We start from the raw sequence: 21,952 nt of genomic DNA, 5'->3' as shown, positions 1-21,952 counted from the left end.
CAGTAAAAATTAATTAGGCCTCTTGACTGTCACTGTGTACTTCTTGCTTAAACTGTTATACCTCATCCTTTTGATCTAACCTCGTTCAGATGATGAGTTGCACAGAGTAGGAAAGTCCAGTGAGCACAAAACTATGCCCCAAAAGAATCATAGTTAAGGCTGAGGGATCTCCTCAGAGAGCTGACTAAGAAGCTTGGCCTTTGCTGAAATGCAGTAGATGATGCATACAGAATTGAGTGTGATGGCTTTTTACAATGCTTTGTTTGAGCTATCCCTTCATTTGGAGATTATTTTTCTCCTGCAGCACAATATTTCTAGGGCCTACTGTGCTTCATATGACACACCATAATGAAGCTGCCTTGGAAAGGGAATCAGGCAGATATTTCAGGAATTTAGTACTGGTTATTAGTAGCAATCATCTGGAAGTGTCCAAAGCAAACACAAACAACAATCAATCAATGGCAGTGACGTGTAAGTGAGTGTAAGCAGAGGAGGGGGAAGCACTTGGAAGAGTTCAGAGTCAGTGTGTATGAAACCAAATAGACTACAAAGGAAGCGAATCGTTTAAAAAACATAAGTAAAATATAGTTCCTATTGTTAAAATTTTGTTGATATTTTATATTACAAAATTTATTTCAATGATACATGGCCATGCTATAAACATTTAGGGTGAAAGTTTGCGACTGTGAAAATTGGAACAAAATCTATGTGCCATTGTAATGACTTTATATAAAAAAATGTGGACATGCTTAAAAACAAATGTTGTGATTTGCTTACAGTACAGGATTTGCTGTTTCAAAATGACAAGCTTTACATCCATATTAAAAAGAAGTTTTAAGTTAAAAAGTTACCTGAAAGAGACAAGCTGCCTACTTTAGCAAACCCATAGCCAATGCTCAATTTATTAATTCCCTAGCATTAGGACCCAACAGGCATCCCCTTATGGGTTTGCTTTATTGTAAGATGCTCAAAAAGAGATGAAAGAAAACTAAAAAGTAGTGAATTATGGTTTGCCTGCAAACACCTTGATGAGTTGAAAACAAGAAAGAAGTGTAAGACCTTTCACTCTGGAAACTGTTTTGACGTATGGAGGAATAAAACAGGAAACGAGCGTATCAAAATTAGTGCTGATTCCTGAGGAGGGGAATAACTGGAATGAGTAGAAACAGGTGACTTTTGGGAGTGGGCTTAGTTTATAGTAAAACCACCCCCTTGCATTAGAGATTACCAAGGGTAGGTGGGAACGCAATGACTGGGCAGAGACATTCCTGCTGGGCAAAGATTAGAATATCAGTGAAAAAAAAAGATCCAGTGGTCAGGAGAAGATTAATGGGGTCTTTGAAACCATAAGGGATCTAAGAAGCTCAGGATAAGGCAGTGCAAGGAAAGGGTAGTGGGAGAGCATGCAGCGTTGAGGCTGCTGGACTTGTGGAGCAAGGAATTGTGGACAGCAGAGAATTCAATGGAAGACAGGACTGTGGAGTAAGGAGCTCTGGAAGAAGTAACCAGTGATGAGGTCTGCAGGGGGAGTGAAAACAGGAGAGAGAAGTGGCAAATTAGTAGAAAGTGCAAGAAGCAAGCTGAAGGATGGGAGGTGGTCTGAGGAGCCAGAAACAGGCAGCAAGTACGAGAAGGACTGAATGGGAGTGCTGGGATCTGAATGTCCAAAGGGGAGTTTCTATGGTAGGGCTGGCACTCAGGAGCAACTGAGAAAACCGACAGCTGAGGTGAGGAGGAGATGGAGGAGAAGCTGCTCTCTCCAGCAGCTGTGGCATGTCGGTAAGCTTGTAGTGACTTGTTAGTAAAATATGAAGGAGTTCTTGCAGTCAGTGACTGCATGTAGCAATCCTGAGTGCCACTCCCCATACAAAGGGAAATTTAGACAGTGCTCTAGGTCCCAGGGGAAGTGACTTCTGGGGGAGAAGTGACTTCTGGGGTTTTTTATGGCTATCACCAGGGATAACAGGGAATGTAATTAGACTTCAAAGCCCTCTCTTGCACAGAAAATAATTATATATGGTGGCCTGGAAACAGGGCAGAACCCCATCCATGCAGAAATGAGGAGAAAAGGCTGAGGAGATGAGAAGGATACGAGTGTGCACAGTGTGCTGCACCAGAGAAGAGACTGAAGGGAGAACTAGAAGGACCTCATACACACAGCATGCAGAACGCTCTGGTCATACAGCGAAGCAACACACAGATGATACTGAAAGGGGGCTGAGCAAGAAGGAGTTAACCAGTGTTTCGGCATTTCAGCCATGTGCAGTGCTGCTATGAACCGCTGATTTGACAACTTTTGATATGGAGGATTACTTTTTTGCTGTCCCTCTTAGCTGCAGCAGGGTTGTCCTGTGGTGCGCGGTGCCTCTTCCAATCTGTGTCTTCACTCAGTACGGGAGTGCTCACTGTGCAGTGGGTCCCTGCCCGCATCCAGACGGATCCGTCCCGCCAGACTCACTGGCCAGCCCTCCTTGGGTTACAGTTTCTGCCTCCTGATGGGGTGGATTTCAGCTCACCAGCCGAGCCAAGCGCACTCTGCCATTCCCAGGGTGTCAAGCTCCTTTCGCAGGCTTTCAGTTTAAGATATTTAAAAGCAGTCCTTGCCTCCTTCAGGCTAACCCAGTGCGTTCCTTGTGTCGATGAATTTTGAGATTGCTGTTCTCTGCTACGCTTCATCGGTCGTACTAGACCTGGCTCAGTTTACATCAGAGGCAGGGTTTCCTCCAGGCACTGTGTGTGGCTTGAGCCATTCCTACGTACGGGTGTCGAGGGCAAAGCGGGGGGAAAGGTGAAGAAGAGGTGCTGCCCTCTAAGACCAACAGGGAGCGGGCTTAGGCGCCGTGCCTCGCTGCCTGGCCAGAGCCGGCCGACACGGCGGCCGCTGCCTTGCGGGGAAGCTGCGGGAGCCCCGGAGGAGCCCCGGGGGAGCCCAGAGGGAGCCGCGGAGGAGCCCCAGAGCAGCCCGGGAGAAGCGAAGCCGTCTGGTGCCACCTCCCGGCTACGCCGCCCGCGAGCGGCCCTTCGGCACCCGGGGCTCCTCCACGGGCTGGAAACCTATCTCGGTGTCATTATTTCTAGGCAGACACTGGTAAAGTAATAATAGCGCTTCAGTAGTATCGCTTCCGCTCCTTACCCCTTATACTTTCGAGTTGTGCCTTTTTTACGCACGGGACTAAAAAAGCATCATAAAAGCCTGTAGTGAATGCTCTCTTATTTTCATAAAGCACAAAGAGTGGCTGAGGCTGCATTACTGGGCAATTACTTAACATAATGCATCGCCAATAGCCATGGGTTAAGTGGGAGGAAAGAACTTAGTCTAATTTGCTGCTTTTCATACAGCTGAAAATAGAGAGGTGAGCTGCTAACAGCTGAAGAATCACCCACAGTATCTGCAGTTGATATAAATGTGGATTTTTATTTTTAAACGAAGTTTTTCATTAAATCTTCTTTCTGGGCAGAGACTAGACTGTGTGGCAAGATGTGTATATTGTGTAAATTTTGTGTAAATGTGTATTTTGTACCAGCTGATGTAAAAAATCATGCTCTTGTATTTGGCAGACTTGGGGTATAGGCCCACGTAACCCCACACAGAGAGCAGTAGCTTCATTTTAGCTGCAATGCAGCAATTCCCTCCAATCAGGCCTGTCTTTTCTGGAATTAGAGATATCATTAAAACGGGTATATAAGCAGCCACAAACAAAGGCAACAGGGCTATTTTCTGTCTGGGGAGAGATGAGGGGCAGGGGGAGGCGCAGCAGCCAGCCGTGCTGGGGTCCCACCCGAGGCAGTGCGGCAGGTCCTGGTTTGCTCAACGAGCAATTCATCCCCGTCAGTCTCTGTTCCAAGGACTCTGTAGAGGAATGGGGGAGCACAGGCAGATGGTACCAAAATAAATGGGTTCTTTCCCACCATCCACCATACTTGATTGCATTTTTTTCTTTCTTCTCCAGTAAATAAAGCAAAGGGAAAAGACCACACCAGAAGATGAATCGCACTGTCTTGGCTAACTATTTCTGCTAAGCTTGAATAGGTTTGCAAAGCAGACGTGTAGAACCCAGGCAAGAAGGGTGAAATAATTAGAGTTGGAATGTGGGCTTTTGTCCCTGCTGTAATTGTCCCTGGGCCAGATGAGAAACATTAGACATCCAACAGGTGATGTTTTCAGATGAAAGAACTGAACAGTTCCTCCTTTCTCTAAAGGCTACATACTTTTCCTATCTAATCAGTGATACAAAATGGGGAGGTGCTGACACAAGCAGGAATAGCCGATTACCTCATCAGTATGGCAGCAGCTCTCCCTTTAAAGTGAGCAATTAATTGTGAGTTTGGGAGGTTTTGTTTTGCTTTTTAATTCTCTCTTTGGTGCAGGAACCTGCAGTCACCTTTAGGACTGTTCTAGTCTTACTTTACATCTGTACTGAGGCTGAGCGCAGTATTATTTGCTATATTCTCTAACCAGCTCCACTGCTGCTCCTGCAATCAAATGTAAAGCAAGTAACTCCAGTTGCCAGCATTTTTTCACTCATGTTATTAGTGGCTTTGATTTAAGAACTTGAGGAAGCTGAATCACCATAGCTAAATGTAACAGCGTGTACATAACCATGAATAGCAAGAACTTCTTCTGAAAAACTTAAGAGCATTTTTTCTGTTACCCAGCAGACAGACTGGCTATCCCTATGTGGGAAAAACCCCCTGTAATTTCACAGGTGACCAGCAGAGTTGCAACAGAACTGCTCAAAGATTTAAAGCAAGTGGGAAAGCAACCCTCCACAATGCAGTGACAATTGTTTCTTCACAATTGTCTCTCAAAGTAGCCTCCCCCCCCAAAAAAAAACCTGTGTAATGTTTGTATGGCTGTGGAGTTTGCTGTTTCGTTGGGGTTTTTTAAATGTATCTTATATAGTGAATTTGTGTCATGCTTTGCTGTGACAGTCCTCTGGATTGTAACTGGCCATTGAATTTCATCTATAAAACATTATTAATCTCTCAGCTGCACAATTAAAGCATCATTATCTACTGGCCACACTGTACCATGTCAAGTTAGAGAAACTGAAGCTACTACACTAAGAGGGGAAAAGTGACTTTTAGTGTAAGTAAAAATGAGGCTGCTTACACATCCCATACTGCACAGGCTTGAGGCCTCAGCTGCCAAGAGCCCTTGCCCATTCTTCTTTCTAGGGAGGTCCAGATGGAGTTTCCCAGGACCCATAGCTGCACCACATTCTGACGTGGCAGATTTGGCCACCTCCATTTATTCTTCTGCCACAAGACCACAAGCAACAGGGCAGAGACAAAAGGGTGCATGGTCCTTTCTTGAGGAGCTGAAGTGCTACTGAGATGAGTAATACCTCAAGATGGTCATAGCAGAATGGTAAAGTGCTAGCTGTGGGAATCAAGACACTTCCAGGATCACCAGATGAAGTATAAGTCAATGTAATGATTATTTCACAGTCATTTAATTTAAAAATAAACTAGTACCTCCTTTGAGCAGTGTTAAGAGCCAGCAGCAAGCCATAACTCATACTGTTGGCTGCACTGGACATTTCTCTCTTCAGGAGTTTGGATGAGATGTGGCCTTCAGCTCTTGACTTCAGGCCAATTTTGTTCTGATGCCATCGTGCAAACCATTAATTTTCTAACATGGTCTTGCCTTTTCTAGTCTGACATCACAGCATACTTCTTCCTCACCCCCTACTCTTTTTTGGTGTAAATTTTCTGTCTACCATCGTATTTTGGCATTATGGCAGCACACTTGACTATAAACCTCGTGGTTATGCCAGATAGCAGGGATAGGAGCCTTCTCAGATGGAGTCTGTTTATGTATGATAGAGGTGAAATAATTAAAATTTCTCCCTCACAGCACATCTCCTAAGGCAGGTATCTTCAGAAACCCAAAAGCATGCCTTTTTCCTTGTCTAAAACATGTAAGTAACCATTCCTAAAACAGAAATGACAGGACCCTTGTATGGCAACCCATCTGCTCTTACGGCAGCAGATGAACGGGGGCCAGGGTTACTGGACAGGTAAGATTAACCACCCACCAGTTTAATGTTCACATGAGCACAACCCAAGTGTAGCATGGACAGTATTTCTAAATGAGTGTATCTTGAGATTCACACTTTGTATTCGGTGCTGAGTAAACAAATGCACTGACCTGCACACTATGAATTGTAACTCTCTTTTGGGGAAACAGTAGAAGTCTGAAAGCCGTATGTTGTAGGAATTAGGAAGGCTCTGAGGAAATTGTTTATAAGGGAGACAAGGTGGGCAAAAAATGAAATTCCAGCTCCTGAGTTTTTTCTTCTAGGTAACTGCTATAGTTGGGAGCCATTAAGGTCAAGCAGTCCTTATGCAGCCATGCTTCCTGCCCTCTCCTCCCCCTTGGGTGCTCGTGCTGCTATCCCACCCGCACTCACTCCTCTCCTCAGGTTATGGCTCCCTCCGTGGCTGGAGCTGGTTCTGGGCAGGCACTTTGCCTCTTCACTCTCCACACCAGCTTCTTCCATGCCTCCATATTTGATGTTAATTCTGGACACAGAGATCCCTTTCCACACTGTGACAAGTGCCCTGAAAATCTAAGATGCTGTTCTGAATTACCATTTAAGGCATTAGTCATTTAAGGAAGCTTGTTCACCAGCCAGCAATAATATACTCCTTGCATGCAAACAGTCTCCAAAATAATAAAATAGTCTTCCATGACCCATTTTTCTCTCTGTTGTAGCTGAATTTTCTGGGGATGTATTGGATCTTCGACACAATCATGAACAATAAGACAGTGACACAAGTTTAGCAGTTGCTTTGTGAGATTAGGTTAATATCACGTAAAAAATGGTTCTCAGATTCTGCACACAGACAGGTTTATGTAAAATATATAAACATTTGTCCAAGTTGTTACAGATTGCATAAATATGGCATTTTTACTGTTGCATTTACAGATGTGCATGTACAATGATGTGCAAATAATCACAATCTGATTACAATCTTTGAAAGGTACTTGAACCTTGCATCCAAGTAACGCAATGAATGAAAAATGCCCACCAAAGAATTTAAATAGCAAACTTATAACATGGTTTAAATTCATAACAAATTTCAATGTCTTATCAGTAAAACTTTCACACATTTAAAATATTTTGTATTCATTTTATTTGTATATGTCAAAATACATTTTTTTTCCAAAATAGTGGGTTTTGCAACTAGTTTCATGCAGATACAAGGTCTGCTCAGTACTACCAATAAAATCAATATAGCACAGTAGCCATTCATTTTTTAGATATAAAGAATAAATAACCTAAATATAAAACACTAAAATATTAGAAACACGTATTTAATCATTCACAGGCACCCAAACTTTACCAAATATAATCCAGAATATGCCTAACTGTCTTGTAACAGAACTCAATACGTTGCAGCCATTCAATTCTTTATTTTATGTTAGCATAAGACAACGGAAGTCCCTATGGTTCAGACCCACCTCTCATACAGATCAATTACAATAAGATATCTCAAACTATCCGTGTACCTTTAAAATCAAAAATCCTGAGCTTGGTAGTAAGAGCATAACCTTACATCTTCAAAAAACCAATCAACAGAGAGAGGACATCATGTCTTCCTTACCAAAACATATCCCACCCCCGTAAAGCTAACCCTCCCCCCACCCAAGTAGGCAGTAGAACACAATGACCTTTTTAAATGAAGGGGTACAAATTCACATTTAATGTAGTATACAATATAATCAAGAATACAATAGCTACTACAAGCTTTACAATGTACAATTTGTTTTAATGGCTGATCTGTTCAGTGGTTTTAGGCAATAAACTATGTGCCAATAGGATGTCATATTTTGAATGGTTTAGTGAAAATATAAAAGCTGTTTCTAACAAAAACGATCTTCACTTAAGTACTTTTTTGTTTTTAAAGGCCACTGAAATGTATAAAATGGTCTGACATGATGGTGTTATCAAATTGGATGCCTTCTCACATGGCAACAACAGTGCATATAAACATTATTGTGAGTGTAATGGGTTATACTTTTCAAATTATTTAGTACATTACTTTGGCTAGCACAACAGTTTTGGACAGCACTCAGATAAATACAGGTATGTGAAATGTAGTGAAGCAGTTATATTTATGCATTTTTTTATTATGGTGAACACTATCAAATGAAAAAAAAAATGGGACAAAAAGGTAATAAAGTTTTTATATAGTTTAGACCTTTTGTAAAGATAGGGCTCCATACAATGTACAATGTCTAAATTCTTTATACCATAAAAATTAACGAACTTTGTTAAACACACTAGTCTGGATAGCCTAATTTGCATTAACAGACATTTGCAATAGGGAAATATATTCAAGCATGCCACGTGGTGGTCTGAAAAATCAAACCAGTACACATTTATATATACAGCATCACTCAGTACCTGCTCAAATGAATGTGACAATTACAGGATCTAACATCTTTCACTACAAACTTCTTTTTTTTCCTTTTTTTTTTAAAGTGACCAATAAAGGCAGAAAACAGGACTTTTAAAATATTTCTAGTTTCAACTGACTTTTAAAGCATTTTGTATAGGAAATAAATGCATATTGCACAAACAGTGAAAGCAAATGTTCCACCAAACATCTCTGTTCCAGGTGGTTGGACAATACAACTCTAGTTAGCTACACAAATTATGTAATTTAAAAGGGTGTGTGGTCTCTGCAAATGGTAAAGCTGTGAAAACACTGTACAAGAAAATCTGGTACATGAAAAATTAGAAGGGAAAAAAAATCCAAACTTAAATCTTAGAGAAAAACTGAGTATAGGAAAAAAATGGGAATTGTGGCACAACAAAAACATTATTGAGTAACTGTCGTCTGTGAGAGCTGAAAGCTTTTGTTGATGTAAAAGTGTTTATGTACAACTAAGGCTTACTGGTTAAATATCTGAGGCGTATCTGGCCTTGAATACTTTCCTTATTATGCTGTGGCTGTAAACAAGATTTCTCAGTCATTTTATCTTCTCAGCAGCTGCATTTTAACAGAAACAATGATCTTGATACAAAAAACACACAGGTAAGAGGGTGTTTGGCAGGATATCTGAAAATGACAGTCTCCGAAGGATCTTCCCACACTTCCAGTGACTGCCATACCATGGTCCACTGGAGTTACTAGTGATGTGCAATACCGTTACTTGCTGCTGTAGTAAACCCTTTATTTGGAAAGTTTGCTTATAACTCTGATCAAGGCCCCATTTTCATCTTTTAGCCTCTGGTTGTCTGCCTTCAAGTCTGGTAGCATCTATGAAAAATGAAACATGATGGTTATTTGCTGTTACAAAAGCAGCAAGACTAGACAAGGATTGGGAGTAAAAATCTTTATTCAGCTTAAATATCTTGGCAGTTCTCACACTTCATATCAGCAGTTCAGAAAAATCTCTCCTTTTAGCATGATATATTTAAGGGCTAGAGATGAGAAGTTTTCATTTGCTTGGTTGGACTAGATGCACTAAAACTCAGTGGTGCAGATGACCAGCCTCTGACAAAAGCATTTATAGTAGCATAAGGAAAGTAATGAAATACTTCAAATTCCAGGGGGGAGGAAAGGGGGCAGAGGGAAATTACCAACAATTTAAAGAGGCTTGTCTATACTGCACTTGCAGAATTTAAAAAAAAACATGCTGTGGCTAAGCATCTCTACCACTGTGCTCTTGGATGATTTCATCCTGATCAAATACAGTGTGATTCAGCTTGTTAGCTCATAGCATTAATCCTCCAACCACTTCCAAACTCATGTTGAAGCACACATCCTGTAATTTGAGATCATGTCCCTGAATAGCATAGTTCACACAAGATCAGATCACTGAAAGAGATCACAGCAACACCAGGCTGCATACTCAGGCAGACAGGTTAGGGGATGGCAAGTTACGGCTGCCACAGGAGACGGGTAACACACAAGCACAAAAGCTGCAAGGCAGAAGCCAAATGAGGTGAGAGTTGGACAGGATCAGATAGGAAAGGAGGACAAGTCAGGGCACAGAGGTTGGTACTGGGAAAATTCAGCTTGCCAGAGAAACGAGAAGTAATCTCAGCAGTTTTCCGTATCTACATTCACATACTGATAACAAACCGCCTGTCACACTCATGGCTAAATTACACTATGGATTATAGCAGGGGTTTTACACAGGAGGTAACAGCCTGTTCCTGCAGTGGTTACTCAGTAACCTCAAGTGCAAGTGTAAGCAGGAAGTCTGAGTTCAGCTACCAACCTAGGTAACACCTGTTATCCTATTCTTCATTATTTTCTTGGCACGAGTTTGTTTTCATTTTATTCAATTATACTTTATACTATACTTATATGAAAATTATACTTTCGATCCCATTATATTCAGAACATTATAATGAAATAGAAAGAACTGAAGAGTTTAAAAATGCAGGGTTAATTAACTGTGCACTAGAGATTTCATTTATACACCTCCGTCTGTCCATACTTCACTGAACTGCAGACCCTTTCACAGTGAAACACAATGGTGAACCGAAAATGACTGAGGTTGTAGATTTCTAGTTTATTTCCCAATAATACTTTGCAAATACCAAAGTATGTGAAAGGAAGTTGACAAGAAATCATAAGAAGAAAAAAGGTGGTCTCTACAATTCGGTTAGGAAAAAATCATTCTGCTATCCTTGATTCCAACTCTGCTCTATGGTGGAGCCTAGGAAAGCCACCTAAGCTGAGCTCTTTAGAGAGTCACAGGGAGGCTTCCATTATAGTCAAGTGAGAGCTGCGCTCTGAAAACAAAAAGAGCTGTAAAATTCTGATTACTTTCAAAAATCATGTCATTATGTTTGAAACTGGGCAACACAAGTGATCTTTTTGCAATTTTCAAGCATTATTGTTTAAAAGTTTTCTAAGCTGTAAAAAGTAACTACTGTTGTCCAAGACAGGGGTCATATCCAGATAATATGCATGTGTTTGCAAACAATGGAACAGCCATTTGTTCAGGCAAACCAACCAAAACCTTTCCTTCCTCCTTTCCATTCTGCTACAGATTTCATACCAAAGGTACTGGGTGAAATCACAACAGCCTTCATCTAGCCATGCACAGGGAATCAAGGGAGTCTGGTTTTGTACTGGTTAAATAGGTACCTCGAGAAGTAGTGTTGTGTGTGCATTCCAATGAAACCTCAAAGTCAGTCCAGGAATGTCACAGTCCTCTTTCAGCTTACTGAGTAGGGAGGGAGCTGCAGCCCATAATGGTTAATTACATAGAGACAGACCCACAGAGAGGTGTATTTTCTGGTGAACTCCCTTAACAAAATCCACTGTTCAAAATTAGAGCTTTAACATAATCCAGTACCACTATATATCTGCAAATCTCTGTAAATATATTTTAATCCTGATTCAATTAATAGGTAGAATAGGTCTTAAGGAAATACTTTGTCTTCTGTTGCTAGTCTGCTAGAGAATAGGGGAAGACTGGTAAGAGACAAAAGGGTTATATCACAAGATAAAATGGCATCAAGTTGCACTAGGAGAGTTTTATACTGGATAGTAGGAAAAATTTCTTCACCAAGACAGTTGTCAAGTAAGACTGCCCAGGGAAGCAGTGGAGCCACTATCCCTGAAAGTATTTAAAAGACAAGAAGATGAGGCATGCAGGGACACGGTTTAGGGGTGGTTGTGCTGGGGTACTGGTTGGACTTGATGATCTTGGAGGTCTTTTCCAACCTAAATGATTCTTTGATTCTGAGAATACCAGGAGATTCAACAGGAAGGATAAGCACAAGTAACCTAAAATACTTAACACTTCTCATCTATACTACTCCCCACATACTTTAAACAATTCTCTTGGAGCAGTGCATTTCTATGGGTATTCAAACTTCTGGTGAGGTGACACCATACACCTTTAATGTTAAGAGGGAGGAAAAAAACCCCTTTGCAGTAAATTCAGTAAAATTAATTACATACTGCACTTTGAATTCCAATTTAGTTCTCACTAAAACAGCAAAGCAGCTTCCTGAGATGAGACTCTAGCATAAGATTAAAAATGCACTATTTTGTCTATCTGTATCATGACTAGCTAGTAACTTTGCAGTGCTATCATTGAGCAAATAAAGATTCAGTAATCATCTGACCTATGTGGAGCCATCTCGGATCTGTACAGTAATAAGCATGTCTGTGTTTCTTGGAGGATTTAACAGTTTGTACACACAAAACAACTTGATGAATAAAGATTACAAAAAGCTCATGAACTGCTGAAGCACCTGTTCAGATTACTCAGGCACACTGCTGTTGTTAACCTACCATCATACTGTCAAGGCTCCCTGCTGTGTTTCCATTGCTTCTCTTTTGCTGGTCAGGCTACTCAAGCTCCACAACGACCTGCCATTGAAAACTCCTGCTATGGAGAGGAATACTGAATGGTTTTCTGTGGTTAATACCCCAAATGGCTTACCATGGTTAAAGGAATGCCAGTGCTAGCAAAAAAAAGACAGTATGGATGACAGCTGTGGACAGCAGTCATTAGATTAGCTCAGCTGTGTTGAAAAACCACATTGTTAGCTGAGGCTGATGTAAGACGGACTGCCCTAAAGGGACAGCTCTCCCTCCTCATGCAGCAGTGTGCTCCTGCTGCTTTCTGCACAGCTAATTTAGTGATCCAACAATACTGGGGTGAGATGGATCAAATACTATAATGAATAAAGGGACTTGTTTTCAGCCAGGTCAGTGAGCTGACTTCACTTTTCAGTAAGGGTTCACACAAGGGAGCATTGAGGAATGCAGGGCCTGGATCAGGAACACCACATCCTAATATTAGTCCAATTCCAGGAAGACACCAAGCAAAAGGATAAACCTCCTCTTTATTTCAGGCCTCTTAGTGGGGAAAACCTGAGATCAGATTCTGAGCAGACTGTACACTCATCGCCTTCCTTTCTAAGTGGGAAGGGGGGTAAATGAGAGGAAGCAGTTTAGCAAGAGTCAGAGCACAAGAGTGCAGAAGGTTGGTTTCTTTTTTTCAACTATATACCTCAAAAGCTCACTGTAACCTCCAGCCTAGACACTTGTTATATTTAAGAGGAAGAAAGGCATATAGATTTGGTGCAGAATGAAACCACATTTTGATCCTCATGTAAGTTTTGAACCTTCCACAGGTTTCTGAAACAGCCCTGCAATAACACTAAGAAAACAGACTAGCTTTTTTTTCCAAGATGGAACTCAAAGCAGTTCATACCTTATCAGAAGGGGTCTGAACCAATCTGCCACACTAAGCAGTTTTTTTGTGTCTGTGATTTTACAGTCCATGCATTGTAGGACTCATCCACACTGGAATGCCTATATATATATATATATATATATAGCAATAAAAATCAATAATCTTAACTCTGTGCTAGAACTGGATGTTTTAAATTGTCTAGGTAAAAATAAGGATTGGCAAGGCCCAAATGGGAAGTTAATACATGAAAACAGTAATCAATTTGAAACTCCAATACACTTCTGAAAAAACAATACTTTGGTCCCCTCTAAAACACTAAAACACACAAATGTAAGAAAAAAAGGTTGCTCATGCAACTGTTCAGGAATACACAGTACTGAAACCAGTTCTCAAACACTCTTTTGTTAAGACTAAATTTTTATCAACTCTATGCACTTAAACCAAACTGCAGTAAGAAAGCTCAAATCTTATTTTCAGTTTGTTAGAAAGCTAGAGGCCAATCTACTTAAGCATTTACACAAACATCAAAACAAGAGACTGACTTTAGTGTATCCTCATGCAAACTCAAATCCTTTCAGTTGTTGCCAAGGTTTAACATGTCAAAGCTCTCCTGGATCCTTGCCAATTTATCTTCAAGGACAAGCTTCAGTGCTAGCAGGGGCAATACCACACCATACCAACACATCTGCGACACCTCTAGCTTGTACACTGGGCACCATGCTTTAGCTTTAGCCACACCTCCAGAACCGAGCAGCACTGAGTCAGTTTCTGACACGCAAGTGTTAATAGTAAAATTCTGCCCAAGCACAAACTGAATGTCAACACCTGCCTGGCTAAACAAAGGAGAAGGAAGAAATTACAAGTCCACAGAGCGCAGTTGCCTACAGGACCCTGACAACTTGGCAAGCACTCGGGTTAAGGCCCTATTCTCAGTCACCAGTCGCTCATTTATGTGTTTCAAAGATTGAATCTGCTTTATTTGTTGCAGGTTCTGCAGGAATCAAAGAAATAGGAGTGAAAACAAGAAAAAAAACCCCACATATATATTAGACGAGCAGAATTGAAAGAAAACTTAGAAGAGACAGTCCTGTTTAAAGTAAATAAGCCGCTGTGAAAGGAAAGTATCAAACAAGTGGCACATTCTTGAAAAGCAATCTAAGTACCAGTAGTGATTAGTCACAGCTTTCCAAAACAGTTCAGGATGCATTAACAATGAGAGCTATTCCTGGAATTCTTCACTTAACATCCTAATTGCACAAACTTAATCTCCTGTTCAAAACTCTGTACATAACGACACATTTAACCTATACTTTTTAATGACCGTGCAACAAACTATGGGAAGAGTATTTAATCTTTAATTCAAAACTTTTGCTTATTGCTTATCAAAAGCAAACCTTTGAAAAAAGCAATATATTTGCATTCTCTATTTTTATCAGAAGCCCAACTTTCCCTAGAACCCCACATCGTGTCTTCTACTCTAAGGCAGACAATTATTTTCCTCTACCATAGTTTGTTTTTTCTGTATTTCACTTCTGAAGACCCCTCAAGGAATCACAGATCTTGTGCCCTCCCTTACAGCAAACTATCTTGGTCTGAATCCAAGGGAGCCAGAGGCATCACAGTTGCCTTCTGCCTATATCTGCTTGTCAGCTTCAATTACTTCAACAGAACTTGGTGCATGTCTTTCAATGAAAAGTATTTGGAAGTTAATGTCATTTCCAAGCACCAGAGGGAGCTCAAAAATGAGCTTAAAAGGAAACTTGATTAATCCATGAAAAATATCGAATGTCAAAATAATGCTACTTTCACGTTCCACTTAAATTCTATGAATTTGGTTGGCCATGTCCAATATTTAGGACATAATAGAAAATAAACCCACCCAATTTCTCACCCTTCTTAATCATATCGGAGGGTTTAACATTGATAAGGGGGAATGGTTAAAAAAACCCCAAACAAAACAGAAATGAAATTTATTTCAAATTATTTTGCTTCTGGGATTCACTTTATACATAGTTGAAAAAAGCAGAAATCAGTATGCTAAGTGTTACTTATTTGTCAACAACTGAAATCTATCTACTGCGTTTTGTTAACTAAAACCTGATTATTATTCACACTATACAAACAGAAGTTTTTAATATTGTAACATGCCACCTAATTAATAAAGAACATGAGATAAAGATTGAAACAACATTTAATGCTTAAATATCTATAGAATTATATGCTACCATTATTTAATGAGAATGGATTTTAATAATAGTAATTAGTAAGTTAATAAAACTTATGAGTATCATATAAAAATTGTAGATTGCAATTCCATCTTGATTAGATCAAGATATGTTTCACTCCAACCATCTCTGAATGTTTCTTGTTAGCCATACTATAGAAGCCTACAACTCAGCACCTTCTTCTCAATCTTACACATACAACTGCTTATGCCAGCACAGCAGCTTCGCTACAAGCTGTGTGACAGGAGTGACTTTGATGTGCAGCTGTAACTTGGTTATTTTCTAGTGAAATTATAGAGACCAGTAATACTGCCAGACTATGTCTCACTGACATAATAATGTACTTTGTTATTAATAGCGTACTAGTTTACTTACTTTCAGTTCCTCTTCCATTTCAGATATCCTTCTTTCTAGCGCTCTTCTTTCCTAAATCAGAAGATGTGTGTTAACGCTGAACAATACAATGTTTTAAAAATTACAACTTGTAAATACTGTGGTAACAGTGAAAAACTTCAAGTTTCATAGATCATACAACCAAAAGCATAGTGTGGACAGGAAACTTGTGTGATGGCAGTGATACATAGAAATTTGGCCAAAATGAAATTTTAATATCCAAGGAGGAAGAGATATAGAAATTCATATCAAGCCCTACAAAACATACCCCTTCCTTTTCACTAATTTAGAAAGACTTTAAGTACCACTTATTTGGATTTATTTTTCATGAGCTAGGCTTTTGTAAGACCTTAATATCAAAGAAATGCAGAAAATGATCAGAATCAAACAAGAATATTAAAAGATACAAGCATAAAAGCATAAGCTTTCACAGACAAAGGTAGCTGAAACATCTGTCTCAGCTCAGTGGGATCTGCCCACAATCCAAACTGCAACCTAGTGTTGATACAACTGACATTACAGGACCTAGCTGAGTACCAAAGAAATCTAGCTATGTGAGATCAGCTGCTTCTTGAGAAAATGTTTCCTGAATATTTTCTGCATTTCTCATACAGTTTAGTTTTCCTTTTATTTCCCTTTTTACCTGAGAAGCAGGAGAAATTATCCTTTATATAGAACTTGATTGCACTGATTATATAACCAAGCTAGTTTATGGAAAGTTAGCTTAGGGTTTTCTATACTACACTGCAGTCTGCAGTGCAGATACACAACCCCATTATTTTGTTTAAACCTATTTTTCAACACATATGACAGATGAGCAGCCAATGCAGTAGACTTTGGGGTTTATAGCTTGATTGCTTGCTTTCCTGTGTCAGACAATGCAGTGTTTCTCATTTAAAAGCAGCTGCAGTTATCAGTACTCTACATTCAGATTTTTCCAGAGTGTGAGAGGCAAAAGCAACAGATCATTGCCAAGTGGCCATATGCATCTGCATACAATGGTGTTATGCAAACAGCAAGCAGCATTGACTGAGGTGTGTAAAACTTTGGTTAGATCATACCGCCCAGTAGATACTGACTCTTGCCGGACACCTTTCAGATATAAATCATTTGAATTTAGTTTAATCACAGTGCAATTATACCCCAACATTTTCCCGTTACAGTAAACAACTTTAATTTTTATCAAAGTAATATATTACTGCAGTTGTTACTACTTAATGTACTTAACTCCTTTTAGTTAAAACTTTTCTTATAGTCACAGTAATCGGCATAAGTACCAGTGAGCTAACTGATGTAAGTAACTAACAAAAATCCCACTTTTACTACTGTGCAAATCTAAGCTTAATATATACTCTCATTTTCTTCACTGAAAAGGTAGGTTTCAGCTTGAAAATGTCGCAGTCTGAAGATGCCTTCAGGTTTTTCTCTGTCAGCCTTTTATTTCTTATGATTTTTGCTCACTACTTTACTTTTGCCCTCTCCTCTGTGTAATTTATATAAACGTCTTTAGGTTTATAGTTTATTTTAGTGAAGCCATATACTTGGAAAAGTATTCTTAGAAAATCTCTATAATTTCTTTTATTTTTTTGCATTTTTATTGTTACATTACACATTAAAAAGGTGTCTTTAAAATTATTTTTAAATGCTGAATTTGATAACCTTATTTCTAGAGATCAGCTATTGATGACTAACAGCTGAGAATCCTGCTTCAGTCACTTTCAAAGTGAAACTTCAGATTTAAACAACACAGAAAATACAATCATAAATATATTCCCCATTTAAATTCCTGTCTGAAGTGTATAATTATGAACAAGATTCAGATATATAAATGTGTAAATCCAGTTTCAGCCATACAGCACCTAAGTTGCATACGTACATCATTAAGTTAATTATTTTACTCACTGGCTTTAATACTAATACATTAGGGAAAATAACATTCTGAAAGACATTTTGCTGTTGGACTAAATGTCTTAAAAAAAAAAGGTGCAAGAATTTCTAATAAAGCTAATTGTTTTAATGCAATGGCCTGCTCTGGGAGAAAGCAAAGCAGTAATTTAAAACCGAAATAATGTCTATCTACGCAGTACTCTGTGCATTACCTACAAACCCACACAGTAATGGATGCAGCTACATCTATTAAATAATTAAATGTCCACTTGTGTCGTCATCCTAGCAAGCAAGAAACCAATTAAATCTGCTGCTGAAACCTTTCTATTGATGAAATCACTGCCCACATTAGGATGCCAAAAAATTAAAGAGAGAAATAGGTGCTAAACAGCAGCAATTAACTGGTGAGACTATTAAGGCAAAGATAATGAAACTTCAGGAAGTGCCTGAAAGTATTTCTACATCTTCATTTGCTCCTATAAAATCTACCAAGTGTTTGTTTATATACCAGACAGTTTCGTAGAACTAAAACTTGTTTTCTAAACCTAAAATATTGGAAAGTAAATATAAAAGGCTAATGAATATGAAATTTACCAGGGATAAATAAATGTTTACATCACTTTGTACTGTCAGCGTCTAATTTTTTTTTCCTGTTTGTCTCTAATGTGTCACTCCAGGATCAAGGGAGAAGAAAAGAACACATAGTGTTCAGAGTCATGAAGGAAGCCAAGACCACCACAAAATCAACGTAGTTTGCTTTACATTGCTGTGAAACTAAACTTTTACAGGGCTGGATTTTAAATTAGCATGAAACTACAGCCTAAAATTATCATGTGTCCAACTTCTGAAATAATTCCTGTAGTCCACCTCACATATGAATTTATTACATGACTTCTTTCCCATTCAATTTTGTCTCTGACTCTGATGCCCCTCTTCCCACACTGCTTGCTCATTCTTCCACTTTCTCCCCCTGCCCCAGTACCACATTCCCTCTGTAAAAAAGTTACAGTAGAAGGAAAGAGGCACATAAAGATTATTTTATATCATTAGCAGGTTTAAGGTCTCATGTCTGTGAGGCAGAAACAGCTATCGCATTACCAATAACAATGGGTGTCTCTTGAAAGCTCTGAGGAAATTAACTTCTCTGAATCTTGGAAATGTGTTAAAAGATGACACACAATGAATCTACTTAACCCTCTGGAATGCCAACATTGTTTTAGATGAGATGGAACAAGTGGCAGATCCCTGGAGGGCAGCAGAGTTTAGAAACTGGTTATCACAAACGAACAGGCAAACTAAAGGCAATTCTGAAGAGTAATTCCATCTCACATTCATTGCCACTTTGAAACCTAAAATCCCCAAATCCTCTAAAAAATGCAAGTTATAAGAAGGCTTCTCTTCCTACTAAAATATATCCAAACCAGGGGTTGCAAAACAAACTAAAAACAAAGCTTGAATTGGAGTATTTAGAAGTTCCTTGGCAGAAACTCACCCTTTTCTCCATTTCCAAGAGTGATCTGTCAGCAAATCTTTCTTGTCTCTGAAACACAAAATTTATGAAGACATTGACAGGTGCTTTGAAACAACACATAACTGAGGAAAAAAAATACTAGACATTTTAGTATTCTGTCTGAAGTATGTAATCAAAAACATTTTGAAGTGTGTTCAGAGAAGTAACACTGAAATAAAGAACAAATTGGATTTATCATGCACTTCTTCTGTGACCATCCATGTTATTTAATCACTACACAGCCTTTGGCTAACAAGACTAATACAGTATTTCTATCTAAAAGCATTACAGAACAGGCATCTTTTAAATGTTCTTCACTAACATTTCCAGGGTACACATGAAAGACAATTAAGTACAGGTAAACTGTGGTAAATATGATCCAAGAATATGATACACTCTACAGCAAGAGTAGACAAATTTAGACAAATCTGACTTCAGTGTGTGTGTCTTGTATTAGTGTATACAGCACTGTTACGTGACAGCAGTTATCCTATATATAGGAATGCACTAGTCTCTTCATTTCCAAGATAAAGCTATCTAACCAGCCAGGAACAACTGGCAGGTTATGCCAATCTGCCAGCAGGTTTATGAATTAATCAATCAATCCCAATTGTCAGTTTGAATATAAGATTAACAGTGCAGACAGTGTTTACCCCTACCCTGCAAAGAAGTTTGCATGCAGATACATGATGGCAAGAACCGCTACTACTTAAGTAGGCAAGAAGCAGTCTCACACATTTTGTTCACAGCTGAAGACCAGAATCCTGCACTCTCTTCTCTTTAGAGACAGAGAAGTACTCTTCTCCATTCCCATCTTTGGATAAACAAGAAAGCTGATGCCTAGTAAAGACAGGCCCATAGCCTGGGGTGCATCTGGTTTACTATCTACATTGTTGGCTAAGTACATGACTTTTTGTTTCATACAAACCTGAGTGGTCTTCTCCAACTGTAGCTTAAGATCTGTAAGTTCCATGTTGGCGTCATGTAACTGTGCTTTCAGTTTTTCATTTTCAGCTAGAATCTGTTCATAAAGCTAAGAGAAAATATTCATTAAAAAATACCAGATAATAGTGAGATCAGCTGAAAAACTTAGAAAGTATGATTGAACCACATGTAAAGTTAATAAATATATTAACAGTAAGAAGTAAAATAAAGATGTTTAGAATTAGCAAGCACTGTAAGGAACTGTTACTAAATATTTCTAGAAAAAAGCAGCTTTGCATAGGGAGCACACAGCTTACCTTACACATAATTAAGCCGCCTTTTTTTCTTCAGACTTCACAGATTACACCACCACAGTAAACTTTTCAACAAACTCCTCCTCTATTTTAAAGCAAGATCTAAACATACTTTTATCTTATATGTATGTAAGTTGGCAAACATGTAACAAAAGGCTTCACATATGAGTACACCAGTTTTAATAATACCTTTCGTATGATAAATACTACCATATTATTTCTTTATTTGATTGTATCTTGGCTCCTCTGGATTTCTCCCTTGCCTTGAAATGTACGAAAGCCAGAAGCTGTTTCATAATGTGTATTTTCCCCCACTGTAGCAGTTGCTGTGCTTCTCCATTCAGCTGAGTTACTTTAAGCAGTATTTCTGATGCAACATGAAACTATTTTCACACAATTTAAGAAAAGCAGTAATAAAGTTCTACTTTTGCCCCAAACTTATTGGATCAGATACCTTCTTAAAATCAGGGCTATCTTCTTTTTCTAGTCTACTGCAGTATGGTTTTCGATCTTCAAGATAACTCTGTGACCCCGATCGCCCCTGCGCTGAATCGTAACGATCACCTGCAGACACGCTGAGCGATCCCGTATCATATCTGTAAAAGATAACTTCTGATTTTTCTTCGCCTTTGCAGCCAAACTGAGACCACTGACCTGTATCAAACATTTTGAGTTTGCTGCTACCCAGCTGAAAACAACCAAATGCAATTACGTGTTCTAGTTAGACCACTGTCTTCTAATTTGACGCAAATTTCACTTTTACATTCTCCAGTACTTCAATATTCTGGGTGAAAATGTTTTCAAATTGTTCAGTCTGCAGAGCAATGCATACAGAGAATTCTTTTAAATGTAATTAAATTATTTAATGCAAGCAAATTACATGTCTTAAAATACTTTATAGTAGCTTAGGTAGCTTAATCCTTTTTTATTTATAAAGAACATATATTTAAAAAAAAAAATTACTAGTTTAATTGAAGTGTTTTAAAAAACACTAGATGAATGGCCTAGATGAATTCCCCAAGTTTCATTACAGAAATCAAGATTTCAGAACCATTTGATGTGACTTCTAGTATTTTAACAGAAGCAGTTGATGAAACAAATCTTCAGTATTCTTTATCCTAATAACTAAATAACAAGTATTAATAAAGTTAAGAGTAATTTCACACTGTTCCCTCTTCACTAATCATGTGTTACAGCAGTTTTATTTAACAAATTTTCACCAGAGTAAGAACATAACAGAATTCGATAATTAAAGCTCAAGGTCCAAAAAGAAATTAGATCAGTTTTAAAAAAAATTATCAATATTTCAGCATTTACTTTTTAACAAATCTCAAGGAAATACAGCTTTCAGAGGCTGTAGTATTTTTCTTGAGGTTACACAGAAAATTTTTAGTAGGCTTTCTAAAAGGGGAGCAACAAGAACTTCTTGTCTTCTTTGTAAAAGCTGGGTCCATGCTGAAAAATCTGTAGGGCATAATACTGTGTCCACTATGTTCTATGAAATGCCCAG

At 38.8% G+C, this 21,952-nt stretch overlaps 1 protein-coding gene across 4 annotated transcripts in view; it reads right to left on the bottom strand.

Moving 5' to 3' along the window:
• Window positions 1-6,840: 6,840 nt before the first annotated feature.
• The window catches only part of PPP1R12A (protein phosphatase 1 regulatory subunit 12A), a 114,697-nt gene continuing 99,585 nt past the window's right edge, over window positions 6,841-21,952 (bottom strand). For 2 of the 4 annotated variants that reach the window (XM_042017681.1, XM_042017678.1), the window contains 5 exons: window positions 20,897-21,038; window positions 20,133-20,237; window positions 19,187-19,234; window positions 15,790-15,840; window positions 6,841-9,276 (listed from right to left, as the gene is read on the bottom strand). In XM_042017681.1, coding sequence (XP_041873615.1) covers window positions 9,190-9,276; window positions 15,790-15,840; window positions 19,187-19,234; window positions 20,133-20,237; window positions 20,897-21,038 — 433 coding nt within the window. In that variant the 3' untranslated portion in view covers window positions 6,841-9,189. Of the gene's footprint in view, window positions 9,277-15,789; window positions 15,841-16,868; window positions 16,900-19,186; window positions 19,235-20,132; window positions 20,238-20,896; window positions 21,039-21,952 lie in introns of all 4 variants that reach the window. The other 2 variants (XM_042017679.1, XM_042017680.1) reach the window with 2 other exon arrangements.

Source organism: Corvus kubaryi, unplaced genomic scaffold, assembly GCF_017639235.1.
Source record: "Corvus kubaryi isolate FWS band 111438036 unplaced genomic scaffold, C.kubaryi_AGA036_p1.0 137, whole genome shotgun sequence".
NCBI classification, from domain to species: domain Eukaryota; kingdom Metazoa; phylum Chordata; class Aves; order Passeriformes; family Corvidae; genus Corvus; species Corvus kubaryi.
The sequence above is the reverse complement of the archived record's forward strand: the minus strand, read 5'-3'. Positions and strand labels throughout refer to the sequence as shown.